The sequence below is a fragment of the Onychostoma macrolepis genome, chromosome 07 (assembly GCF_012432095.1).
Source record: "Onychostoma macrolepis isolate SWU-2019 chromosome 07, ASM1243209v1, whole genome shotgun sequence".
Lineage (NCBI taxonomy): Eukaryota > Metazoa > Chordata > Actinopteri > Cypriniformes > Cyprinidae > Onychostoma > Onychostoma macrolepis.
In genome coordinates, this window is record NC_081161.1 from 8,202,546 (window position 1) to 8,229,165 (window position 26,620).

The 26,620-nt window shown below is 34.8% G+C and overlaps 2 protein-coding genes across 3 annotated transcripts; both read right to left on the reverse strand.

The window, feature by feature from the left end:
• Window positions 1-382: 382 nt before the first annotated feature.
• Window positions 383-9,735, reverse strand: bco1 (beta-carotene oxygenase 1). Its single transcript, XM_058782192.1, is given in 12 exon segments — window positions 383-931; window positions 1,123-1,234; window positions 1,425-1,519; window positions 3,119-3,136; window positions 3,139-3,220; window positions 3,419-3,670; window positions 3,789-4,009; window positions 4,960-5,101; window positions 6,697-6,844; window positions 7,111-7,240; window positions 7,352-7,480; window positions 9,530-9,735. Coding segments are annotated over 12 exon segments (1,548 nt in total). The 5' UTR covers window positions 9,594-9,735; the 3' UTR covers window positions 383-776.
• Window positions 9,736-13,625: 3,890 nt separating this feature from the next.
• On the reverse strand, window positions 13,626-25,739 carry bco1l (beta-carotene oxygenase 1, like). Of its 2 annotated transcripts, none has more exons than XM_058780405.1 (11): window positions 25,617-25,739; window positions 18,975-19,103; window positions 18,674-18,803; window positions 18,437-18,584; window positions 18,180-18,327; window positions 16,944-17,167; window positions 16,586-16,852; window positions 16,004-16,109; window positions 15,824-15,918; window positions 15,606-15,717; window positions 13,626-14,982 (listed from the first exon to the last, which is right to left on the reverse strand). In XM_058780405.1, exons 2-11 carry the CDS (start codon window positions 19,006-19,008, stop codon window positions 14,825-14,827), a joined length of 1,422 nt encoding a protein of 473 aa, XP_058636388.1. In that variant the 5' UTR covers window positions 19,009-19,103; window positions 25,617-25,739; the 3' UTR covers window positions 13,626-14,824. The 2 variants fall into 2 exon arrangements, with proteins under 2 accessions (XP_058636388.1, XP_058636387.1); XM_058780404.1 differs by lacking the exon at window positions 25,617-25,739 and adding an exon at window positions 20,393-20,593.
• Between the last annotated feature and the right edge of the window lie 881 nt (window positions 25,740-26,620).

Consider the following 26,620-nt stretch of genomic DNA (forward strand, 5'->3'; position numbering starts at 1 on the left):
AAATGGGTGGATACGGGCTACAACCTGAGACACCGCAGGCCTGTGAGTATTAGTACTCACAGGGCCCGTTTATACAAGAGCTTCTTTCCAGCTACTGTTAGGTTAGTGGCACAGGACATCAGGGAGGGAAAGAAGTATCCCATCCCATAACTCCCTCTTACTTTGGAGGGTTAGTACTTTCTATCTCACATTTCTATGGACCCATGGACAGATATTTGTGTCTCCTAATATTTCCTTAAAATGTGAAACACTACCACAACGTGCAATATTTTAATTTTGTTACTGTTTTTTGGTTGATTTTTTTTTTTTTGCTATAAAGCTGACCCTGCGAAACGCACAAGAATTCCAGTGTACCTGTGCAAATGGTAATAAATTCAAATTCACTTCAGCACAGTCCAAACACTGGTTATATTAATAATGACAGAAATAAGTTCATTTTATGATTTCTGTGTGCAAGCAAAAACGACAGAACAAGAGTTAACATTTCTATTTGATATATTACTAAATGCAATTAATGACCTTTCAAACAGTACATGTATATATTATTACCAAATAAGAAAACAAAACATTATGTGTACAAACATTTTCATGGTTCCAGAGGGTGTCTGTTATTTTTTTGTTTGTTTTTCACTGCACACCACTGTATACAATCACAAAATGTGACTTCATACAACATGTCTTTGACAACTTTGTAACCGGATTATCAAAATACCAACACTTAAAGGAGATTCTCCATCTCTGTCATTATGCCTACACAGCTGGCATACATCAAAACTTTAACTACTGTCTGGTATGAAGTAGCCATGCATGTCCATGTGAAAATCTACATCTATACATGCCCGGGCAACCTCTTTAAAAGACTTGCCATCAAGCACCAGCAGAAATCCACCCTGCGCTGGTTTGGCGTTTATGATACTTGTCAGAACTACACCTAAAAATTGAGAAGAGAAACATTAAACAGTTTAGTGTCAAGACGAGGCGAGTTAAAACTGTATAAAAGCATAAAATGAAAATTAAATTAACTCATTTTTTCCTGATGATGTGATCCAGCGGAAAGTGATTCATTTGGTCAAAAGCACAAACCTTGTATCAAATTATATTTTATCAAAGACAGCAACTTACCATCATCTTCATCAACTGCATCGGGCCTGGGAATAAAAACAGGCTCGGAGGCAAAACAGTCTCCTCCAGACCACTCAATCTGCTGCTTTGTCTCAGCATCAAACTTTACAATCTGTATATGAAAAATAATTAATAAAAAAAAAAAAAAAAAAAAAAAGGCCTCAGTTCTGTTTGGCAAAAATGTGTTCCTGGCAGAATATGCCACTAACACTGCCAAGGTCAGTTTTATTCTTATGGAACATATTTATTTTTAAGTTCTCCCAAGTTCATAAATGCACTGTAAAAATTAAAGCAGTCAATACCTTTGTGGCCACCGGGGATATGTCCACACAGCACATGTAAGAATATCTGTACTTCTTTCCATTGAAATTGTAATTAATTCTTGGAAGTTCCACACCTAAACGAAATAAATGAAAATCAGTTAAAGGTTAAGATAGCCCAAGTATAAAATAATGATATTGCATATACACACACAACCATTCAAAATAATATTATTATTTTAGTGGAAATGCCTCTATTGCGCAATAACTCCCCAAAAAAAATAACAAAAATAAATGTTTTCCTGCACATTCCACATCCGCAGATCAGTCTGAATGAACACTAATTAAGTTACATCACTTGCATCATTGATTTATGTCATGTCACATTCAGACTTAAAAAAATTGTTCTGTGTTTTATTTATTTTTTTTTTTTTTGAGCAATAAACTTGATTAAATTAATGGTCTTGACCATCATAACACTTGCAGTGTTATGAAGACTGATGATCTGTAAATTAGATGACTATAAAAAGGACAGCTGAACATCAATTAACAAATAAAATATAATAATTTAATTAAAATTTAAGTATACAGTTAAGTATTATAATTAAATCACATAATGTTCTGTAATTCATCATGGTTAATCCCACCTAACATACAAAATCATAAAATATTTTCATAAACATCAAATTCATGTGAAAACCGTATACATTAAAGGGCCCCTATTATGGATTTTTGAAAATGACCTTTCATGCAGGTGTGTAACACAGCTCTAAGTGAATGAAAACATCCTGCAAAGTTTTAAATCTGAAACTGCACCGTTTATAAAGTTATCGTCTCTCAAAAGAAAGAGTCAACTCTGAATCATTGAAACGAGTCGTTTTTAAAACGAATCTTAAACCGTTTCATGCTGACGTCAACATGAAACATTAGCATATTGCCCGCCCACTTGTTGGTCTTTTCCCATTGGTCTGAATGAAAATGCAAATTCATTCTTTGCCACTAGGTGCTGCTTTTGGAGCAGTAAAAATAGCTGTTTCCACGGTAACGCAGTACACAAAACACTGCTTTATCAGGCATCACAGGCATGATGAAATGGAAATGAGACCAATCGGATCAATCACCACAGATTAGCATCACGCAAAGGAGGGGTTTGGAAAAATGAATCGTTGAGCGAACCGTTTGGGAGTTGTTGAGCAAGGTAAAAATAAATGCATATTATAAAACAACGAAAGTGTTTTTTGACCTGGCATGCATGTCAAGCTGTTTTGGGGACTCCCAAAACCAAAATATGAATCTTTCATTACCCATAATAGGGGCACTTTAAATATTTGTTTAATGGCATCTTTTTACTAAGTAGCCTACCATAAAGGCCAGTATCACTGATACAAATACTGATACTGAAATGAGCAAATATAGCCATTCAACATTACTGTACAACTGAAAGCCTTAATTTTTAACATTTAATAGGCTTTAAAAAAAAAATACTAAAGATATTTAGTTTAAGTGAACTTAAAACAATCTTCACATGAACTCATAATAAATGTCACATTTAGCAGTGCCTTTAATATAGTGTTTTTAACAGTAATATGGTGTTGCTTCCATCTCTGTCAATATTAGCTCTCTCTTTATTTTACGCATTACCTAACTAACTATTTAAAATCTTTAGTAATAAAGGAAGCACTTGGAGGTGAATGCAGCTGATAGGTCTATACACGTGCACACACACATTAACTTACCATCACAGAGAACCTCGCCTGACACAGAACTTTCCCCTCTTTCTCCCTCACAGCACTTGCTGTCGTGTATTTAAGCTTGACCAGATCTTCACCTGTCTCACCCTGTTTGTGAAAGGAAAAAAAAAAAAAAAAGTAGTAATGTCTATAATCAGGATTTGAATGGAACATAATAAAGTAGATTTCCATTGATGGAAATACCAATGTTGCACAGGTTTGAGGTTTTAAACAAAACCCAACCAGAATGTTTGACAAACATGAATACAACACTGCCTTGCAAACACTGCTAACAACATAACATACCATGTCGCTAAGGGGCAACACAAATCTTTTGCACTTTGGCTTGCAGTACACAGTATCTGCTCCCATCTGCTCCTTCAGCTTGTCCAGGTAAAACATATCATACAAGCTGTTGTCATCATAGCAGATCACATCAAAAACAACATGGCCATCATCTTCAAAGGCATTGACTTGATGGTAGACAGCCATCGCATCCGTGTAGAATTTGATCCCAACTTCCTTCTTTGTCTTTCGGTCAATAAGGTGAATCAGGGTCTGATGAACATAAGCGATGAAGGAAGAGATTAGGAAGGTGAAGTAAGCTGTAACATTGTCCAGCTTACAGACGCATGTGAAGACGTGCACTCAAAGATCTGAAAGAGTTCATTCTTACGCTGTCTTCAGGATGGAATTTCATGCAGCTGGCCCAGCTGACCCTCCTCAGATAGGCTGTGGCCATTTTGATGATATCCAGCTTTAGGGGCTGCTCGATGAAGACGAAGTAGTTATCAGTCATGCCAAAGCTGTGGTAATAACTGGGCGTGAGGAGGGAACGGCAGGGCACGGTGCACACAACCTCAGCGCTTTTCAACGGTGGAGACCCATCTGCCCTACCTGATTAAAAAAAAAAAAGACAATAATGATTGTTTAGGGTTAGTACACCTCTGGCAAATATACAAGGTCATAATCCATAATTACACTTTGTCCAGTGAAAAAGTCATTTAGAAGCGTTTTTGACCGTTTTCGATATTAAACAGTACTTGATCTGTGCACATATCGCTCCTAAATCAGATGAGATGACTTTTTCCACCGTAGAAAGCAGTTTTATGGATAGAAAACTCATATCTTAGCTGGAAGCAACATTTTAAAGTTACAAATCCATATTAATGATGGAATTGTTTCCAACAAACATGCAGCTTTTCACTTCACAATATGTAAATGGATGGACTGGAGTCGAGTGGATTACTTGTATATTATTGTGATGTTTTTATCAGCTCTTTGAAATCTCATTCTGACGGCACCCATTCACTGCAGAGGATTCATTGGTGTAATGCTAAATTTAATGCTAAATTTCTCCAAACCCGGTTTGATAAACTCATCTACATCTTGGATAGCCTATAATTTTCAGCCAATTTTAATTTTTGGATGAACTATTCCTTTAAGACACCTCAAACCAATTGCGAATGTTTTCTTGATTTGGAAATGTACTTAATTAAATCTAATCTACAAATCATCAAATACCATTTTTTAAAATGTGATTGTTGCCTCTGCAAAACTCAACAGCATAGTGCTAAGGTGTTGTAGGTGGCTGTCAGAGCACCGCTTTGCTGTTGCTAATGTGTTCTAAGTAGTTTTTACCACATTACTATACAGTTGCTAGAGTGTTCTGGGTGGTTGCTTCGTGGTTCCTCACAGCTCCAAGTCAAAATAAGCTACTCTCAAATCTCCATAAAGCATGCAAGCTGAGCTAAGTTTAATACTTGAGGTTATGGATTTGAACAAAACTCTTACGATGAGAAATAGTAAGGTGCACCATGAAACAGAAATTATGACAGCATACTTACTTCCTCCTGGAACCTTGAACAGCATGTATTTGGTTTTGCCCTTCTCTGCGATGCATGTTCCCATACTGTAGCTATTTCCCTCGCTATCATAATGCGAATGTGATGCCACAATATTTGCAGGAAGGTATTTCAGGTAGTCCACCTTGAGCGAATAAAGCAACAGCAATCTTTTTTGAGAACATGTAAATATGAAGAACATTTTAATCATGAAAACTCTCAGAAAAGTTTTAGCATGTTGGTAAATATGACCAGGGTTGGGAGGGTTACTTTTCAAATGTATTCCGTTACAGTTACAAATTACTTAATTAAAAAAGTATTCAGTAACAATCCAAGTACCACAATATAAAAGTAATGTAATCTGATTACTTTGGATTACTTCAAGTCACATGTAAATAAAGTAAAAAAAGCAATATTTGAGTACTTTTATTTAACTATGACTTTAAAATTAAAACTAGTAAAAACTATCTGATATATATATATATATATATATATAAATAAAAGGCTATGCAGACATCTAGTGGCTATACAGTTTAGTATGACAGTTTTATTTTTATCATTTTTATTTCTTTAACATACAAGAAAAAAAATAAATATAGTTTATACACAATATTAAAAATTTACACCATATACATTTTAGTCTATTTTAAAATAAGCCTACAAGTTGAAATGTAAGTGAAATACTATGATCTTTCTTTATTTCATTGACTGATCCAGGGTGTGGAGGCTCTCGTGTTAATTTCTACATTTTCCAGCTCATTTTCCGCTAGAAAACTTACAACTGCCGTCATGCACACAATGGAATTTTAAAATCACTAACAAACACCAAATTTTAGCTAACATTATGATTTCCATGCTAGTCCTGCCTGCAAATGTTCAAGTTGGTCGAGTAGCCTTTGTTACAGCACGAGTCTTCATGCATAGCTTATAGTACAACCATGTTATTTCCTTTATCCTCTTTGAAAACAAAATAACTGAAATTTCCAGACATGAAAACGTTTTTCCCAACAGGAAGCATCGTAATTAACTGTAGCAGCATCTCATCCCGCATTTGAGGGGAATAATTGTAGACAGGTGTTATTTGTGCACGCACCAACAGGTGGCTCATGTGAGTTAACATGTGTCAACAGAACCAGGAACTATGAAGCAGCGCTAAATATCGTTATTATGTCAAAATACTCATTCATTTAATTTTAAATGAACCAAATGTAATACTTATAGTATTCCCACTTTTTACAAAATGTAACTGTAATCTGAATACTTTGTTTTTTGATGTAACTGTAACGGATTACAGTTACTAGATTTTTGTATCCTGATTACGTAACACCGTTACATGTATTCCGTTACTCCCCAAACTGGAATATGACATTGTTCATGTATATGGTCTTGGCGGAATAAATCTGCTACATGCTGCTGCTGTATGGACTTGCTACTAACAAAGATACATAAACCAGCTGCTGTGAGCATGCAAGATTTGCTGCCGCTGCACAAACAGGCATACATAAATCCTGTAGCAGACCTAGACAAGTGGAACTGGGGGAGGTGGGGGGTTTCAGAGGAATCAGCTTACAGCAAACACTGAACCCGACTATTTAAATAATGAGCAAAATCTCACTGGCAGCAGAATCAACAGAGGCCAATCAGTTTGTGCCATGTAGTAAATGATAGCAGTGAGCGCCATCCAGAGTTCCATGACTGAACTAGATATTTTTTTTTACAAGCATTTTCTTTTTTTTTTACCTTGTCTTCAGTCTCTAAAGTGATGGGGTCAATTTTACGAATATAATTGGTTTCAGATGTCGCATGGTAGTCATTTCCATATTTGATTATGTTATTGGCACAGTTGTCAGTGAAGTCCGGGATGGTGTGGCTAAGGAAGGTGATCACTCTGAAAAGAAAACAATTCTTTCACAATTAACAATATGCTTATATATGCAAACCCGAAACAACAAATTTGACATTTTATATTTCATATGAAAAGAATACTAAACTCTATACCCTATTCTTATTTTGAATTCCTATTCTCAAGTTGAATTTTAACTGTTTGCCACATGAGTTAACAGGTTTTGTGTTATTCTCAATTCTCAGTTACATGGGTTAGTTTCCATAAAATTGATTAAAATTAACTGGCAAGGTAAAGGCAAGGTTACTTACTTGGAGAATATATTTTTGCATGGGTCTGGGTACGCCATGGTCCCCATCTCTGACACTACTATTCTGTTAGCTTGCATGTTGGAGTTGTAGGTGTCACCTCGAAGATATTTGCTTCTATATGTCACCTCTCCTGAAAATTAAACAATCAATACAGTCATGTGGAGCACTGAGGTAAAAAAAAAAAAAACCCTCATGACAGTGGAAGCATACATAGAAGGCTGAGAGACATTAAAGTAAATACCTTTTTTAATTGTGAAACTGTGCAAAAGTGCCATTCCATCAAACCAATGGTTATATCTCGTCTCTCCCAAAGAGAAGAGGCCGGGTCCATTGCGTATAAGCGTGCCCTGCAGCCATTCAGGAATCAAGCCTGCAGAGACGACGAAGCATGCTTAAACTATTTTAAGTGTGGCAGTTTGGTATAATTAACTGTTTATGTCCACTTCTCTGTCCAAAACATTTGCTATTAAGCTCACAGAACCCTTCACAAAGAGAAAACTGCTAAAGATCTCCTCTTTGAGCACCAGAACCATAAATAAAGACACTCCTTAAGGCACCTAAAACAAAGAAATTATTTTCTGTTTTCTGTTGATTTCTGTAATTTACACGTCTGTTCTAGGTGTGCACACTTTTGGTTTATTTTTTAAATTCAGTATCATGATGATAATAATATTGTCAGCCTCTTATGATCAATTGATATTTTTCCTATTTTGTAAGTGACTTTGAATGAAAGCATCGGCTAAATGAATAAATGCAAGTGAAAAGTAGAGGGTTCATACAGATTATAAAAAGTGAAATTCAAGCTCTTTTTTTAGTACTTTCAAGCAGCAACAACAGCTGGGAAGCAATTTGAAAAACTATAAAATTACATATATTATATTATATTGTTGCACAAAGCAGTTTCTGTCTGATGTATAAGCAGCATATGCACATTTTTAATTCAAATTAATCGATTTAAAAAAAAAAAAATCACCACCATTTAATATTTTGGCTGGTTATATTTAATAAAAAGTAATTAAATACAAAGAGATTATGAGGTGAATGTGTAAAAAAAAAAATGCTTTTGGTAACCATGGTAATGACAGACAGGTTTCAGTATAATAGGTTTTCTAAAATAGATTTTTAACGTATACACATCAACCTATTTCACAAAGCAAATATTTGTCCTAAGTCAATGAGTTATTGCTAAAGATCATTCTGTGTCTACCTTTAAGGTGGCTGAGTAGGGCTTTTACCTGTGTCTTTCTACACATACTTTCTACATGCTTGTGTTATATCAACACAATGAGGCCACAGATCCATTGGTTCTCAACTCCAGAGAATTTTTGATTTTTTTTTTTCTTAGCAAAAAAAAAAAATTTAAAAATCATGCATTTTCAAGGAAGACATTACAAATTCTTGTAACCTATTTCAGTCCTTGAAAAACTTATTATTAAAATAAAGTATTATCCAAACTTTCCACCTGGAGGCTATCAAGAAAGGTTTTGTCATATCTGCAATTACATTTATTTATTTAGTAGCCTAGATGTAAGAGAACTGCATCTAATTATACGGTGTTATCAGGCACTCAACTGACAAGACTTTTCTTTGTTCAAGCTGCTGGTGGGAATATTACAATAATTTTGAGAGTTCAAGCACAATGTTTAAGTGTTGTAGTTCCACTAGAGAAAAGAAATTTGGTAGGCCTGTATATGAAACAATTGGTCAAGGCTCGGCCAGATGGTCGCATATCAAGGTAATAATGAACAATATTAAAAAGGCTCAAACTATGAGATTTTTGTGGACATGGATTTAGACCAAAGTGTTGAGGTTTATCACATGCAATGAATGTATTTAAATCACTGAGAATTGTTATTTAAAGCGATTTTAAAGAGAAAAAGTTACATTTGCAGAACATTAATGACAATTTTATCCTTCACTGTGCTTTAACGTGAGAATTGCTGCATGTAACTATAAAATGAATAAATACAATTTCAACATTTTAACAAAAACAAAATATGTACCTACATGGTATAAATTTTACTTAAAAAAAAAAAAAAACACGTGGTAAGTGTTTGTCATTTAACCTAATTCGCTACAAAGAACGTTAATAATGCAGAGTATTATAAAATTGTGCATTTGGATCCGTTGTGGTAATTTTGTTTAGCTACTTGTTCATCTGAAATTCTGGCTTTACATAGACAAATAAGATTATGAACATATTTGTGAATAGCATATAGCCTAATGTTTACAACAGTGCTTTACCAAAGACGCTCTGCCTCTCATAAGAAATACAATAAAATTCGGTGTATTCGAAATAAAGAATGTGTTTCATGTAGCATGAAGAAACGCGTTATGTTGTTCAGTAGCTACTCGGTTTAAACAAACGGCAGTGATTCACTACAGGCGCGTGTTACACTCATATTATTTCTCCTCTTACCTTTTACTTCAGCTTTGATGGGCTCCGGATGTTCGTCCTTGTTTTTACCATAGTCGTACTGCATCTTTCCAAAGCGTTGTCCAAAGTTTCTTCAAAGAAGATATTAAAAGTGACAGTGTTCGAGCACAAACTGTCTATAAAGCTTCAGGAAGGTGAAGACTCCGCCTCTCATTACACGACAAGAGACTGATGTTTACAACGTGCTAACTTCTCTTATTCTTATCATCTCCTCATACTGACGAGGGCACGTAACTGTTCTTAAAATGTAAACAGGTGCAAAATTATATTTATCTAATTAGAGAGATTACAGATAAGAAAGTCGATATCTGACCTACTGTACCATTAACAAATTTAAAAATGTAAAAAAGTGAGATAAATATATATATATATATATATATATATATATATATATATATATATATATATAAAGGTCGCTCAGTTGTTTTACTTTTGTAGCTGTTAGTGCGCATGGTTTTGTGCTGTGAGGCCTGTTTTATTTAGATAAATTTCAGTATATTGTAGTATTCATTATGATTAAATGTTGGAAGAATTCGGCCCACATATGCACGTCTGGCAATGAATACCTGTCCGTTGTGAGCAAATGGAGATACACTTGCATTTTAGGGGATTATGCATTTTACACAATTGGTGTTAAACATTCTGAGAAGATGATTCTAGTCTACTCACCCTGTGTGAACCCTAAAAATCTTAAGTACAGGTTTAAAAAGGGCCACATAATTAGTCACAAATGATAGTCATGCAATCGGCTCATGCTATAGCATGAGTGAAACAAATCCTAATTTCCACCATATCCCATATATTTCTTTGGAGAAAACAGAGAAATATCCAATAGATTTTGGTGATTTTTTATTTATTCATTTTTTTTAATAAAGCTGCTGTACTATATTTACACTTCACAAAGTATTTAGTGAGAGCCAGAGTTATTTTATTTGATTATTAATATTTTGAATTAGTTTTTATTTTTATTTTTCATTTTACTGTTAGCTAAAGTTTTAATAATTTTGTTTTTGTTTTTTTAATTATATCTATAGTCTTTTTTAGCTGAAATAAAGTTAAATATATTTTATTTTATTTATTGGTGGTTTTTGGTTTCTGCTTTAGTTTTAATTTATTATAATAACCATGAGAGGTGCTACAAATAATTTTGCCTTATTTGGTAATACTAAAACAGGGGAGAAGGTTGTTATTTCTCATTGTTATTTTCAACCCAACTTATTCAGAATGCTTTTTGTAACATTACAGGATATACCCATATAACATTCACTGATATGTGAATATACCAACCTTCTTGACCTTCAACATTTACAGATAACCACCATAATAATGCAGATAGTGAAATAAGAACACATGATCACTGCACCGAAAGATCATAAAAATCAGTCACTGAAGACAGTACACAGTCTCTCTTGTTTCCAACAGAGGAGCAAAGACTTCGAATCAAACCCATTTGTAGCACATGAGAGCTACTACACTAACCTCTAAGCCACAGCTTCAACAGAGCTTGCTGTTTTAAACATAATTTCAGAGAATGCATGCAAAGTTGCTGCTCATTTCTGTCTAGTGCCCTTTCTTTTCATTACAGGAATTTAGACACATTTCAGAAAGAACTTATTCTTTCTGTCATTTCATTTGTTATCAAACTAAAGACTTGTTTGCACTTTTGAATAATGATTTGCTATAAAACATCCTTCCATTCTGTCTGATTAAGGTCTGAATTTATGACTTGTTAACTGTGGTAAAGTAAAAACTAATGCATGCAAGCTGCCTTTTGTTTCCTTTGTTTCCAGTAAAAGAAAAAAACATTTACTGCCTCATATTTATCACAATTGTATGATAAAATTCTAGGAAACACCTTGTTAACAGATCAGTGTTAAGAGCAGTGTTTCTAAGAACGCTTAGGCTATACTCAAACAAGAATTAATGTCTTAATATGGCACATAAATAACTGACATAATAAACGATTAAAGGCCATTGAGAAACAACTCTTGAGAAAACAGTGGATGCTGAACTAAAGCAGAGCAATAAAATTAAAAACTGGTTCTCGAAGGTCATCAGTTTCATGCCGTAAACTTGATCACAATCATAAATCTCCCTAAAATGATCAATATCTATGACAAGATCTCACACCATACATCCCAGCTTACAAGACAACAACTGACTAATAAACCTATTGACCTTACAAAGCTCCACCCCTTTTCAGCTCTGCACTCCTTGTCTTTTGTCTTCAGGTAAGGTCATAGTAATTTATGAATGAACTGCTCATTTTAAAACCTTTCTGGGCTACTGACATTGTTATGACATCTGCTTTGAACATTACAATGCACAAGATAACTTTCTACTTAACTCTACAGTGAGTAAATCCCCTTCAGCAGCTAATTATTCTTCAACGGTGATGCTATAGACTAGAGCTATCACAAAAATGGAAGTTCAAAGACAAAATCCTAATACAAAGAATTACTAAGTAGCTTATTTGTAAAATACCCAACCCTATAGCTTGTGACATAAATATTGACTAAGATTATTTGGCTTTCTGAGGAAAGATGTGCTTCTTTTTACCCAGTCAAACTTTTACCTGGCAAAATAAAAATCCTATAGACTTACTTTCAGCTTACTGAGCTGCGTATGGAGACTTGAAGAAACATTAGCAACCATGAACATCTTGGGGAAAAAGATGTACAATGTTGCCCCCCCCCACCCCCACCAACCACCTACACACTAGACTGAAATACAACATTGGCTGAGTCCTATCAGATTTGTGATAAGAAATTAACTAATTTATAGTTATCGAAACTGTACATTGCCCTTTCTGAACTTTACTCTCAACAGTACAAAGTTGATGCATAGACAGCATTTGAAGTCATTCTCAGAAAAACAGCACTTACAAATGTTTTGCATTGTTGCAGGCTTGAGGACAGAAACTAACTATAACCAATATGACACTCAAAGATTGGTCACTTGGTGGCAGTGTTGTCCTTAGGCTGGCTGCACACTAGAGGATTTTAAGCCCGATTTTAAAGTGCCCCTATTATGGATTTTTGAAAATGACCTTTCATGCAGTGTGTAACACAGTTTTAAGTGAATGAAAACATCCTGCAAAGTTTTAAATCTGAAAGTGCACCGTGTAGTTATTTTCTCTCAAAAGAAAGAGTCGACTTATGAATCATTGAAACGAGTCGTTTTTAAAACGAATCCAAAGCAGTTTCATGTCAAAATGAAACATTAGCATATTGCCCATCCACTTGTTGCAAGCAAGATTTTCGAGTTGATTTGAATGAAAATGCAAATGCATTCTTTGCCACTAGGTGCTGCTTTAAATTAAATCGGACCAATCACCGCAGATTAGCGTCACGCAAAGGAGGGGTTTGGAAAAATGAATCGTTGAGGGAATCGTTTGGGAGTCGTTGAGCAAATAAGGTCAAAATAAATGCATATTATAAGAAAATGAATGTGTTTTTTAACCTTGCATGCACGTCAACCTGTTGTTGGGGACTCCCAAAACCAAAATATGAACCTTTCATTACCCATAATAGGGGCACTTTAAGGCCTATTTGCACCCCTGAACGATCGGTGGGTGTGGCCCGATTCGCGGCTTGTCGCAAGCGATTTTTATGTCCAAAAGTCCTCTATTGTGTGGTGTCATTACGATTATTTATCTGCTCCAGATTGAGATGGAGCGTCGCGAACTCAAATCATAAATATCAAACATGTTTGATTTTTTTTTTTTATTGCATAACAGGAACAGTACCACAACATACTTATATAGAGGATCACATTGTTTTCAACTATTATCAAATACATTCATAATAGCATAAAAGGAACAAATAGAAAAGAAAAGAAAAGAAAAATCCTACTACAGGGGACAACTTACAAATTATTATTATTACCATTACCATTATTTCGAACTGTGAATATTATTTACATTCAGTCATTTAGCAGATGCTTTTATCCAAAGCGACTTACAAATGAGGACAATAGAAGCAATCAAAACCAACAAAAGAGAATAAAATGCAAGAGCTACGAAAAGTCTTGGTTAGCCTAACGCAGTACATGTAGCAAGGTGGGGTTTTTATAATAAATAAAAAGAAAACAAGAAGATGGAATAGAAAAAGAATAGAGAAGGCTAGTGTTAGAGGCCTTTTCTTTAAGAAAACAAGCAGTTAGAAAACAAATAGACAGTGCAAGTGTAAGAGGGCTTTTTTAAAATATAAAATGAAAACAAATAGATCAAATAGAATTAGAATATTATATTATCTATTCAAATAGAAATATAAAATAATTGGTGTAGAAACATGGTCACTCAGAAATTGTTAGTAAATTTCCTAAATTATTACAAAGAAATGGCAAGCAACACATTGAAGCGAATGGGAAATTTTGAAGTAGAAATACTAAAATAGTATTGTAATAGTAATAGTTCTCATAAAACATATTCCAATGATCTTTGTTTTATTTACAATTTTTTACAGTGTAGTTGGTGGTCATTGGTGAATTTTCAGTTTACTCAGAGTATATTTATTTCAGGCAGAAGCTCAGTATATCTGATCACCAGCTGGAGTGAGCTCCATTAGATGGCACTCCTTCCCTGGCTATTGGCGCTCTCCTCCAGACTGTTCTCACTTTCTCACAGACTACATTCCCAATAATCCTTTGCCCAGACTCATCACCTATTGCAGTCACCTGTATCTCATTACCTCCTCAATCTCACACTATATAAGATGCACACACACTTACATTGCTGGATGTTGTTTAACCTAATGTATTCTTCATGTTTTCTGCCTTGCATGTGTTTGTTCCTGGGATTGTTTGCTGCCTGCCCTAACCGTCACCTGTTTGTGGATTATCCTTTTGCCTGTATCTTGGATTATATTGTTATTTTGTCTAGCCCTGGATATTGTTTATTCATAATATATGACACCAGATTATGAACAATAAATTACAATTTATACAGCTTTAAACTAGTGTATATTTTTCTATTTAAAACCCACTGAATTGTCACAAACAATTTAGGAGAGATCATTTTATATAATCGTGTTAATATATAAGAATAGCCTTCTTTTACAGAATGTCTGTACAAATATAATACAATTATAATTCTAAGCAATTATGAAAGACTAATTTTGATCAACAATGTTTGCATTGGATTATGAAGAAATATACTGAGTTCTCATCTTATATTTCTTACATATATATCTTTACAAAAAATTAACAAATAAGAATTATTTTGTAAATCCTACAACCTAAAAATGGGTTGTTGTTGGATTATTTTTGATGTCCATTTTAGGTAGACTTATCATGGATGAAAAGCCCATGCAGGTCCATATGAATAGCAGTATCAATGGTAGCGCGAGCAATTTCTTTAAATGACTTAGCATCCAGGACCACCAAGAAAGGAGGCTTTTGGGGATTGAATGAAACCACGGAAGACAGGATAACACCTAAAAAAGAAGAAAAATCACTTGTGTTTTGTCAAAACAGCATAATTACAAAAGCTTAAACTGCCTAATCGTCAAGGAACCTCACAGCTGGCTAATTTGGATCACTCTACAGTACATAGGCAGCATCTTAATGTGCCACACAAATAGCACAAGAGACTCAACTTGCAACTGATTAAAATAGAGTTAAATCATGACAACTCTCTAAATGGATAAAATGTATATGGTCTTAGCAGCCTGCAACACACACTGCTGCGGCTGCAGAGCGAGTCTGGACTGCATGAATAGACATGTATAAATCCCGTAGCAGACAGGTGGAGCTGGGGGAGATGGAGGGTCTCAGAGGAACTCTGAAGGACCAGCTCACAGCAGACATGTAACCAGACAATTTAAATGACGAGTAAGCAATCTCATTGGCTGCAGATTTAGCAGAGACCAGTCAGCTTGTGGCATGTAGCAAATAATGTGATTGGTAGCAGATGGCATGTAAAGGACCTATCAGCCTGAGCTATCTAGAGTTTCACAATTGAACTAGATGTTTGTTTTCTTTTACATTGTATTATGCAGGAAGATTATTAATATTCTATAAAGAAATTCTATTTCTAATGTTTATGTGAAATACTCACCATCATCTTCTTCAACAGCGTCTGGAGATGCTACAAATACTGGCTCAGAGGGGTAACATTCCTCCTCGATCCACACCTGATGTGTCCTGGCAGCTATGTCTACTTTTGCAATCTATATAAAAAGCGGTAATATTGCTAAATTAATTAATTTTATGCAAATAATAGAAAGGTAATATGTTTGAATAAATGCAAATGTCCAGAATGTTATGAATATTTACCTTGCTTGGATATGGTGACCACTCCACTCTGGTGCCATAGAAGTACCTGTACTTCTTACTGTTGAATTTGTAGTTGATCCCTGGTAATTCTAAACCTGTAATCATACAAGCAACATAATGAAAAATTATAAAATTATAAATTATAAAATAAAATGATAAAGTTATGAATATAGGAATCACCCTCAAAAATAGTGTCAGGGGTGCAGTAGATGGAGCCGTCCTGCTTCAGCACTGCTGTGGCTGTTGTGTCCTGCAACTTTACCAGGTTGGTGTCTGGTGGAGTTTCCTGATAGCATTAGAGAAAAGGTTTACCAGATCCTTCACCACAAATCCAATCAAATGTAAATGGATAATGGAATATGAAATTTGGTCAATTCAGTTGATTCTATTCAATCAATTCAAAAGAAAAAATTAAAAAATTGGGGTGCTTTTATGCTTTTTATTATTAGATAGGACAGTGGAATGCAGACAGGAAAGTATTGGGTGGAGAGAGGGGGGCAGGATCAGCAAAGGACCTAGAGACGGGAATCGAACTCGGGCTATATATCGGCGCACTAACCACTAGGCTATCGGTACCGACCAATTCAGAATTATTTACAGAAATATTCTAATAAGTTCTCCTGCCACAATTTATCTTAACAAAACGGATCAATAATTCTATTATAGGCAAGACATTAATGCACAATAATACTCTGATCAATTATTAAATTCAAAAATGACTTGTTGCATTTGCAGATTTCCTCTTTATATTTCCTGTTTTACCTTGTTTACATTCAGAGGAAGGACAAACCGTTGGCACGTTGGTCGAGAGAAGTCCTTGTTGTTCTCTATAAACTTGTCAACATCTTGCTTCATGTTGTGTATGTAGAACATATCGTACAGATTGCTGTCCTGGTATGTGATCAAGTCAAAGACAACATGGCCATCTTCCTCATAAGCATTGATGTGATGGAAGATCACAAATGGGTCTGCGTAGTACTTTGTGCTCACAGTTTTCCCAGTCTTCTTATTGACCAGATGGATCAGTGTCTATGTGGCAAACAAAACCAACAGTTGTTATACAGTTTTGATGAATGAATGAAATACTATTTTAGACAAAAACAGAAGACATTTTGCTCACAATGTCATCTTTGTCAAATTTCAGGCAGCTGCCCCAGTTAACATCTCTGAAGTAAGCTGTGGCCAGTTTGAGGATATCCAACTTGAAGGCTTGCTCCACAAAGATAATGTAGTTCTCTGTCATGCCAAAGCTGTGGAAGTAGCTCGGATACATGGTGGAGCGGAAAGGAATGGAGCAAATTTGTTCCATCTTCCTGAGGGCTGGCTTCTTCTTCTTCTCTTTATCTGAAATTAGCAACGTATACCTTATGAGGATGTTCCTTCTGAAATATGAATAATTCAACCCTCTGGTTATTCCTCATTCAGGGGTCAAACTGCAGATAATAAGACTTTTTTTGTATTAATGCAACAAATGTACAATTTTGTATTTATGTATTTCGAGGGGATTTCTAAATTATTAACCATTTATTTATAAAATAATGCAAATATCAGAACAAATATTTTATTATATAGAACTGTGAATTCCCAAGTTGCTTATAAGAATACTTAGGTATAGTTACTTACTTTTATTAAGTATTGCATGTGGATATATCTTTAGACATTATGAAGGACTACTTCATTGTGGCTGATTTGATTGTTCCAAAAAATTGCTCTGTATTTTCATATTTTCTATTAATTTCCTATGCGGGTCATTTTTGACCATAAAGATAACATGTCTGACTGTTTTTCATGCCATTTCCAATCATGTCCAAGGTTTTTTTTTTTTTTTTTATTCATATAGCAAGGGTAACAAATGTCACCAAGGTTCATGCCATTTAAAAAATTTAGTCAAAACCCTCCACGACAGGGTTAAAACAAGCTTTATAGTTTAACATGGTCTACATAATAGGGGTTATGCACAACACACTTCCGTATTCTGCTAACCAGGTCTCCTTGCTTCCGGTTCACACGTTTTGCAAATGCCCCGTTAAATATGAAGCTGTTTTACTCGAGATGCCTTCAAAGTAGACACTAAAGATAATCATTAGCAATGTCCATCACATATGTGGATTGATATATAAAAGTTTTTTATTTTCTTATTATTTTCAGTAATATTTATATATAAAAGTCGAATAAAACGTCAACAATAAAAACATCTAGCTAATTTAACTGATTACCTTAAAAGTCCATTGATATCGCCATTATTTAATACTGCTATTAATACGTTCTCCGACAAGCGAAAGCAATGAGACCTGTTTTCTGGGTTTGGTCAGGTGACGTTCGACATATACCCTATAGCATATGTTTTTCTTGTTACCTGTGGCATTGGCAGGCACCTTGAAAATAACATATTTGGGTTTGCCGAAATTCATGATGGCAGTGCCCATGTTGTATGTGTTCCCTTCTTCATCGTAATGAGGGTGTGCGGTTGCCAAATTGATGGCGATGTGGTTTCTGTAATTAGTCTGAAATAATAATAAAAGGCTGGAGTCTGGAGTGGCAAAGACAAAACATCTTGAGATGTGGTTGGCAAGACAAATCAATAAATGAATGAATGAATAGATCTGGACTCACTCTTCCTAATGTTTCAAGTGTCATTGGGTCAATTTGGTTAATGTAGTTCACTTCTGATGATGTGTAATAATCTTCACCATATCTTATTATGTTAACAAGATTATTATCTGTGAAATCCGGAATGGCATTCATCAAGTAACTGAAGGCTCTGCAAAGCAACATGAAGCAATTAAACAGGTAATTTTTATTGAAAACTTAATACAAAATTAAAAAGGTCCAGAAGAAATGATCATTTACTTGGAGAATATATTCTTGCAGGGATCTGGATAAACCATGGTTCCGAATTCAGACACAACTATTCTATTAGCAGCTATATTCTTTTTGTACGTTTCACTCTTCAAGAATTTACTTCTGTAAAATACATCCCCTGGAATAAAATAGTGAGTTTAATGCATTTTATTGCTTATGGTGCATCCAATAATCTGTAAATACACTCCTAGATATAGTAAAATAGTACATGCACTTTACAGATTTTGCAGCAGTGGAACTGTACTTTCCATAAATGTCATTTAAATGTTTTTTTTCTCACCCAACTTACCATCTTTAAACGTGAAACTGTGGATAAGTGCCATTCCATCAAACCAGTGCTTGTATGAAGTGTTACCAACTGAGAACAGACCAGGACCATTTCGCAATAGTGTCCCCTGAAGCCATGGTGGGATGGAGCCTAAGAAAAACAGACGACTTCGACATTGAGGCCATTGAGGCTTTCAGCAAATCGATGAAAAGTATCTCAATTCAATGAGGCAAGGCTTACAATATTTGGGAGGATAATTAAATAATGGGGTGATCAGTTTACAATGCAAGAAGTTCTGTTGTTTGTCCAAATTGTGAAATTTGGCATACTGGGTGGGTTTCAATGTTTTCATTCTCTTCATATTTTAAATGTGCATTTATTTTACCTAATAACTTTTGAGCCAAATAGCCTTGAAAGAATGCTTTATCCTCTGTTCTTTTGGCCCATGCCAGTGGATCATTTTCCTAAACTTTTTTGCAAGCAAACTTAACCTATGCAGCAGTGTGTGACTGCATCTTCTATTTTTTTTTTTATGGTAAATAAATAAATAAATCTTATATTTCATAACAAGTAAAAGTCTCTCATTTTATATTTATCTTTTTAAATCATATTGTTGGCAGTTGTCTTTAAACTTTATTTTTTATTATTATCATCACATTTTAATTTCAAAATACTTAAATAATATTGCTGCCAGTTGTCAGATGAGTTTTTAAAGCAATTTTAAAATGTGATTTTATTTGTATTTATTTAGTATTTATTTACCGTTGATAACCTAAGAGCTCATGGTAGATCTATCTTTACAGGCTAAATGCGTCAGATCTTGAAGTCAGTAGGCCCTACTCCTATAGTGCAAATGAATTATATTTTTAACTCATGAACAGACTCTGGCACTTTCATGATATGACAGAAATGCTAGTATGCTATTCTAAATTTAAAACGTTCAAATAAAGCCATATAAAGGCACATATGCATTTGTAACAATAAGTTTATGCAATGGTGCAAATAGGCTACTTTAACAAATCTGTGTCCTATGTGTATTAAAAAACCGTCATACAAGCAAACATTTTTCATATTCTTTGTTATTTTTATTTCAGCTATTTGACTATTGACAACTGACGAGCTAAAGTATCTTTTTTTCCGCTCAGTCCCCTCAAAACGCTCACTGGTTCATGTTCATGCTCAGGATCGAATCGTGCAAAGAACCGGTTCAAACGATTCATTGAAAAGATCCGCTTCACGAGTCGGACATAGCTAGGACAAATGGTCGTATTTCTTTTCCGTAAACATAAAAAATGTGAAAGTTCTAAAAACACACTGAAATGTCTGAATGAAATGTGTTTTCCATTGCTCTTGCTGAAGCTTATACGTCTGGTTGAGGAGTTTTGAGGATACAGTGTTCCTTACTTTGCATTAAAATGCTCACTGAACAGAAAGTTTACCTGTCACGTCTGCTTTAAGCGGCTCAGGCGTCTCCACTCCGTTTCTCCAGAAAAACGACAACATGCTGAGCTGAAGCTGAGCTCCCACTGACATGACCGTATAGCACTCCCTGCATGCAGTACCTAATACACTCTGACCGTTGTCGCCTTAGTGAATGATTATATAACATCTGGAGAGTTCCTCTGAGGTCACACATGAGTGTAAATTGTGTCAAGGGTAAGCTCGTTACTCTGCAGCAGGGGTGTAGCCATCATTACAGAAGTGAGGGGGACAGAAATGTAATTTATTTATTTATTTTTATTGACAAGTTGTATTGTTATTTTTTTCTTATTTCTTACTTTTAATTGGCTGAGAAACCAATTACACTTCTGGGCCAGTATTCTTAAAGATTCTAAGAATCCTTTTAGAGAGCTTCTAATTTAGCTTAAAAAATTCTAACTAGGAGTCTTAAGCTTAAAAGTGATTCAGGACCAATCTGAGAGTAACTCTGAGCGAGGAAAACGCAAAAACTTTTATCTTAGTGAGGAGGCAGGGCTGAGCCCGTTGCTAGCGATGACACAGTCTTCTGAAGACTGTGATTGGTTAGTTGTCCAAGAAGGAAACAAAAGAGCGCTTTTAAGAGTAGGGTTTATTATAAGCCTTCACTTTGAAATGAATTTTTCCCGTTTTACCGTATTCTCTCTCTCTCTCTCTCTCTCTCTCTCACACACACACACACACACACACACACATTATATATGTATATATATTCTTTATTTTTTATTTACCATGCTGTCATACTTAACGTATTTTATAGGAAATGAACAGCAACACAAGGTTCTGAAAGTGCTATAACAGACCCAAATCACCGCTGCTGCCCAGCAAACACAGAATGTTCCCCTAACGTTAGTTTTTGGTTCCCGTTTGGTTATTTTTTTGGGAACCAAATACTAACGTTAGGGGAACATTCTGTGTTTGCTTTAGGTTATTTTTTTTTGTAACCATAAAATAACGTTCCCAGAACGTTGCAGGCTGGTTATTTTTTTAAATAACCTGAAAATAACTTAGAGAGAACGTTCCCTAATGGTTAGTTTTAGGTTATTTTTTTGCAACCATAAAATAACGTTCCCAGAACGTTGCAGGCTGGTTATTTTTTTAAATAACCTGAAAATAACTTAGAGAGAACGTTCCCTAATGGTTAGTTTTAGGTTATTTTTTTGCAACCATAAAATAACGTTCCCAGAACGTTGCAGGGTGGTTATTTTTTAAAATAACCTGAAAATAACTGATAGAGAACGTTCCCTAATGGTTAGTTTTAGGTTATTTTTTGCAACCATAAAATAACGTTCCCAGAACGTTGCAGGGTGGTTATTTTTTAAAATAACCTAAAAATAACTGATAGAGAACGTTCCCTAATGGTTAGTTTTAGGTTATTTTTTTGCAACCATAAAATAACGTTCCCAGAACGTTTCAGGGTGGTTATTTTTAAAATAACTTAAAAAAAATAACTTATAGAGATCAATGGTTAGTTTTAGGTTATTTTTATAACCCTGTAAAACTATTTCCAATGAAAACGTTTCAGATGTTTTTTGTGTAATGACCTATACAGAGCCCTGAAATTCGTTTAATGCAGCATTTATTAAAATACCGAAATTATATCAATTAAAACAAGTTATAATTTACAATATTAAGCCAGGATTAAGCAGGGAGTGATAACAGAAATCATAACTTCGTTTGTTTCATCTTCATATACTACGTGCGCGCCTCTGATCCGCACGCGGCCACGCGCTGCTCCATGCTTTCATCTGAAGAGAGCCGCGCGCTCGCGTAATTTAAAAATTAACGGTCATTTCATTTTACTTGTTTACTCGTACTCGCTCGATTATCGATCTATTTATTGAATGATTACTTAAAATGAATATATGACTGTAAATATGATTTCGGAGGGATTTGACATGCCTAACTGAAGAGAACATGATGTTAAGCGAGAATTTTTTTGTTTACGGATCAAAAGAGGAGTGTCCCACTGTACAAACTGTACACTAGCGGTAAGAAATGAATGTACTGATATCCTACTTTAAGTCAAGTAATTTTTTATTATTTTTTTAATATCTGTGAATAAACGTCATATTTTATAAACCATACATTGTGTGAAGTAATTTTTATTTGGTGCTGAAGAAATAAAATATTGGTAACTAAGCTACCCCGTAATGGACAGATTTAATCTTATTTAATCTTACATATGATAGTTGATGTGCTCAGATTATTTTTTCTTAATTAAACAATAGATAAAAACAAGATATGGTTTTATAATACTGATTAGGCGTCCATACGGATAATTTACATGCAATTTGTTACACTGGGTCGTGTGTGCTGAATGATTACTGACCTACAGTGGAGTGATCATACTGGAGTAAATAGGTTAGGGAAACGTTAGAATAACGTTCTAAAAGAAAAGAAAAACTAACGTTCTGGGAACGTTAGAATAACGTTATATAAACCAAAAACTAACGTTCTGGGAACGTTCTATTTCCGTTAAGAAAACTTTTCTGGCTATCCAAAAACAAACCATAAAAAATAACGTTCTGGGAACCAAAAACTAACGTTCCCAGAACGTTCTGGGAACCAAGAATTGTTAGTAGGGTGCAGAGTTGTATTTTTCCATTTGCCAAATATGTTAATGTAGTGATTATGTCCATTTCTGGCACTAGCATTTCTGCGCGGTGTCGGAGATATTAGCGTGTCTCAAATAAGATCGATCACAAACATGATCCCTGCACGATCTAATATGTAGCGTCTTATTAACTCACTGTCATGCATTATGTGCAACACATTTCTTCTCCCTCTTCATGTTTAGTCCATTTTCTCCGCTGCTAAGAAACTCTTAAGCCACTTAAAAGTCCTCGTTCGTACTCCTAACAGTTTTGGACCTTAAGACCTCTGTGCTGTAAGATCCAGTGTGAAGCGTTTGAATTCAGCGAAGAACACAAACGACATCGCCATTATTTACCACGGATTTACTGTAGTAACACTCACGGAACCATGGTATTGTGGCAGAAATGTGGGATATTCACATTGAATTGTATTACAGAAGTAATGGTATAATATAATTATAGTATGTATGTGTGGTTAAGCTATAGCATTATGTGCATTTATACTGAATGATTTTAGACTACTGTTTTTCATAGGCTACCTAAAAACCATGTAGTTATATTTTTACCACAGTATTGATGGTTTGAATTAAAATGATTTAAATGTATGCTACCATGGGAGACCAATGCTTAATTTATATATATATATATATATATATATATATATATATATATATATATATATATAAACCTTGGTCAGAATAAATTTACCGTATTGACCCGAATATAAGACGATGTTTTTTTCTTGGAAATACATCTGAAAAAACGCGGTCGTCTTATATTCGGAGTCTAGACTTTGGCATGTCAGTAATACACCCACAACAATAGGTGGCGCCAAAAACGCATAAAACGAGTGTGCCATGAAATATGTAATATGTCGTGACTGTCATGTTAGCCTGATGGGAACAAACTTCCTCTGTAAGTGATTTTAAAACATAAGACAGTACCCAGATTTGAAGACTACAATAAGATTTCACTTCTACTGTTAATAAAATTGAAAATTGAGATGGATGGCTTAAATGTTATATAATTCAGATGGGCTACCTGTTATTTCAATGGTATATCAAAAAGTGTATATTTTTAATGTCATTGTTGGTACATTTTACCAGTATTTACCATACTTTCAAAACAAAAATTAAAATAGGAAAAATATGCAGTTTGAAAATAATTTAATAAAAAATGTTTTACAGAGAGAGAGAAAAAAAAAACAAGATTTGGTTTTCAAAAAGCCTTTTTCCAAAAGGTACATCTGGAAAAAGGGGGGTCGTCTTATATTCGGGACAATACGGTAACCATATAAAACTGAGGTTGCTACAATTTTTACAGATGTTACTGATTTTGATAATGAACATCCTAACTCAATCTACTATCAAATGTGCATTTCTAAAAGACAAAAAAAGGTGATATTATTATTATTAATATTATCAGGCAACCCAAACCTGTTTCTTGATTTGAAACAATATCACTCATCAGAACAAGCAGAAACTAAGAAATACATTTTTCTATTTAGATATTTATTTTGTTAAGGAAAATTAATGGTCTGGTTTCTACAACTTTCACTTTTGAGCAAAAATCTGGCTTTAAACTTGAAAGAAATAAAGATTTGACATTTATCATGATAATTATCGATATCATGATAATTTTTTGGGCCATATCGCCCAGCCCTACTTTTAAATGCTTCAGATATTCATGTTCCTGTACAGATTTAACAAATTATATTGTACATAGTTTTGAGACTTGCTCACTAATATAAATTTTTAAAATTGAAAAAAAAATGAATGCATATAGCCTACATCAACGATGATAATAAACTAAAGAATTCAAAAGCCTGGCAGGTTTTTATGTTTTTGAAAGAGGAATTTATTTATACTTTTACTGTATTTTTAATGGTGAGAATAGGAGACTTCTTTAAAAAAGTAATTATTCAAAACTTTTGACCGATAGTCTAAATGGCTTTGATTGTTGCCTGTCTAACAGTAAAGCACTATATTAACCCCATGGCGCATGAATGAAGGTAAACTACACAATCAATGTACCTGCATAATAAATAAATAATCGAAGCTTGCCAGTACACAAACATCAATGCACTTTCACCTCAGACTAAAAGAAAAACAGTTCTGATAAGGGTTTAGTTGTGAGCCAGCAATGTTATTTTAGATTTTTTTTAAATAAAATCTTAATTTCCCAAAGTAAAATGTCCATAAAATAACAAGAGTCCTGGACTAACACTCAACATAAACAGATCTTTCCAGTTTATTTGAGACAGTGGGACAGTTAATAATTAATATTAATGAATGATGATAGCTGTAAAGCCGTTGTACATTATATCAATTGTGGCTACAGAATTTGAATCAAAGCAATTGGTAATGATTAGCTTGGACCTTTAGTCAATTTGGAATTGTCAGTAACCATGAGTGCCAAAGAGTCTTAATCTACCCATAAACTCTTATCAATAAGATAAATCAACAGAATATATACAGATTATGACAATTTCAAAGATGAATTCATTAATAGAAGAGTGCAAAGGAAGCTACTGTACCTACCAAGTACCTAGAAGATGTGCTCATATCTGCCCCAGAGCTCCTGTACTTACCAAATCCCCAGAGTCAGCTCCTGTGCCTGCTGAGTCCCCAAAGGCAGCACTTGTGCACACTAGGTCCCAGAGTCAGCTCCTGTACACACCGGGACCCCAGAGGCAGCTCCTGTGCATGCCGGGACCAGAGAGGCATCTCCTGTACCTGCCAAGTGCTCAAAGGCAGCTCCTGTATTTACCAAGTCCCCAGAGGCAGCACCACATGCTGAGTCCCCAAAACCAGCATCTGTGTACACCAGGTCCCAGAGTCAGCTCCTGTACGTTACCCTTGGGAGATATCATCAGGAAACACGTTTTTAGCTTTCACTGTTGTGCTGATGATACTCAGCTCTATATTTCTTCGCGGCCCGGCGAAACATATCAATTTGAAAAACTAATGGAATGCATAGTTGATATAACTGGATGACGGGTAATTTCTAACTGCTAAATTCTGAAAAAACAGAGGTGTTAATTATCGGACATAAAACCTAAGCATGTAATAAACTAGAACACTGTCTTACACTTGATGGTTGCTTTGTCAATTCTTTGTCATCAGTTGGGAACCTAGGTGTACTATTTGAAGCAATCATTCTGTTGAAAGTCACGTTTGTCCATCTAAAAAATATATCTAAATTGCGACCTATGCTCTCAATGTCAAATGCAGAAACGTTAATTCATCTGTTCATGACCTCAAGGTTAGATTATTGTAATGCTTTATTGGGTGGTTCTTCTGCATGCTTAATAAACAAACTCCAGCTGGTCCAAAATGCAGCAGCTAGAGTTCTTACTAGAACCAGGAAGTATGACCATATTAGCCCAGTTTTATCAACACTGCACTGGCTCTCTATTAAACATCGTATAGATTTAAAATCTTTCTAATTACTTATAAAGCCCTGAATGGTTTAGCACCTCAGTACTTGAGTGAACTTTTATCGCATTATAGTCCTTCACGTACGCTGCGTTCTTAAAACTAGCAATATGATAATACCTAGAATATCAAGATCAACTGCGGGTGGCAGATCCTC

Bases quoted from the DNA above. Each gene is read 5' to 3' on its own strand.
- bco1l (XM_058780404.1), bottom strand. From the start codon at position 20,486: ATGTCAGTGGGAGCTCAGCTTCAGCTCAGCATGTTGTCGTTTTTCTGG. The intron at 15,718-15,823 runs GTAAATATTCAT...CTTTTTATATAG, and splicing joins GGTCACCATATCCAAGCAAG to ATTGCAAAAGTAGACATAGC. The intron at 14,983-15,605 runs GTGAGTATTTCA...CTTCTTTTTTAG, and splicing joins CGCTGTTGAAGAAGATGATG to GTGTTATCCTGTCTTCCGTG.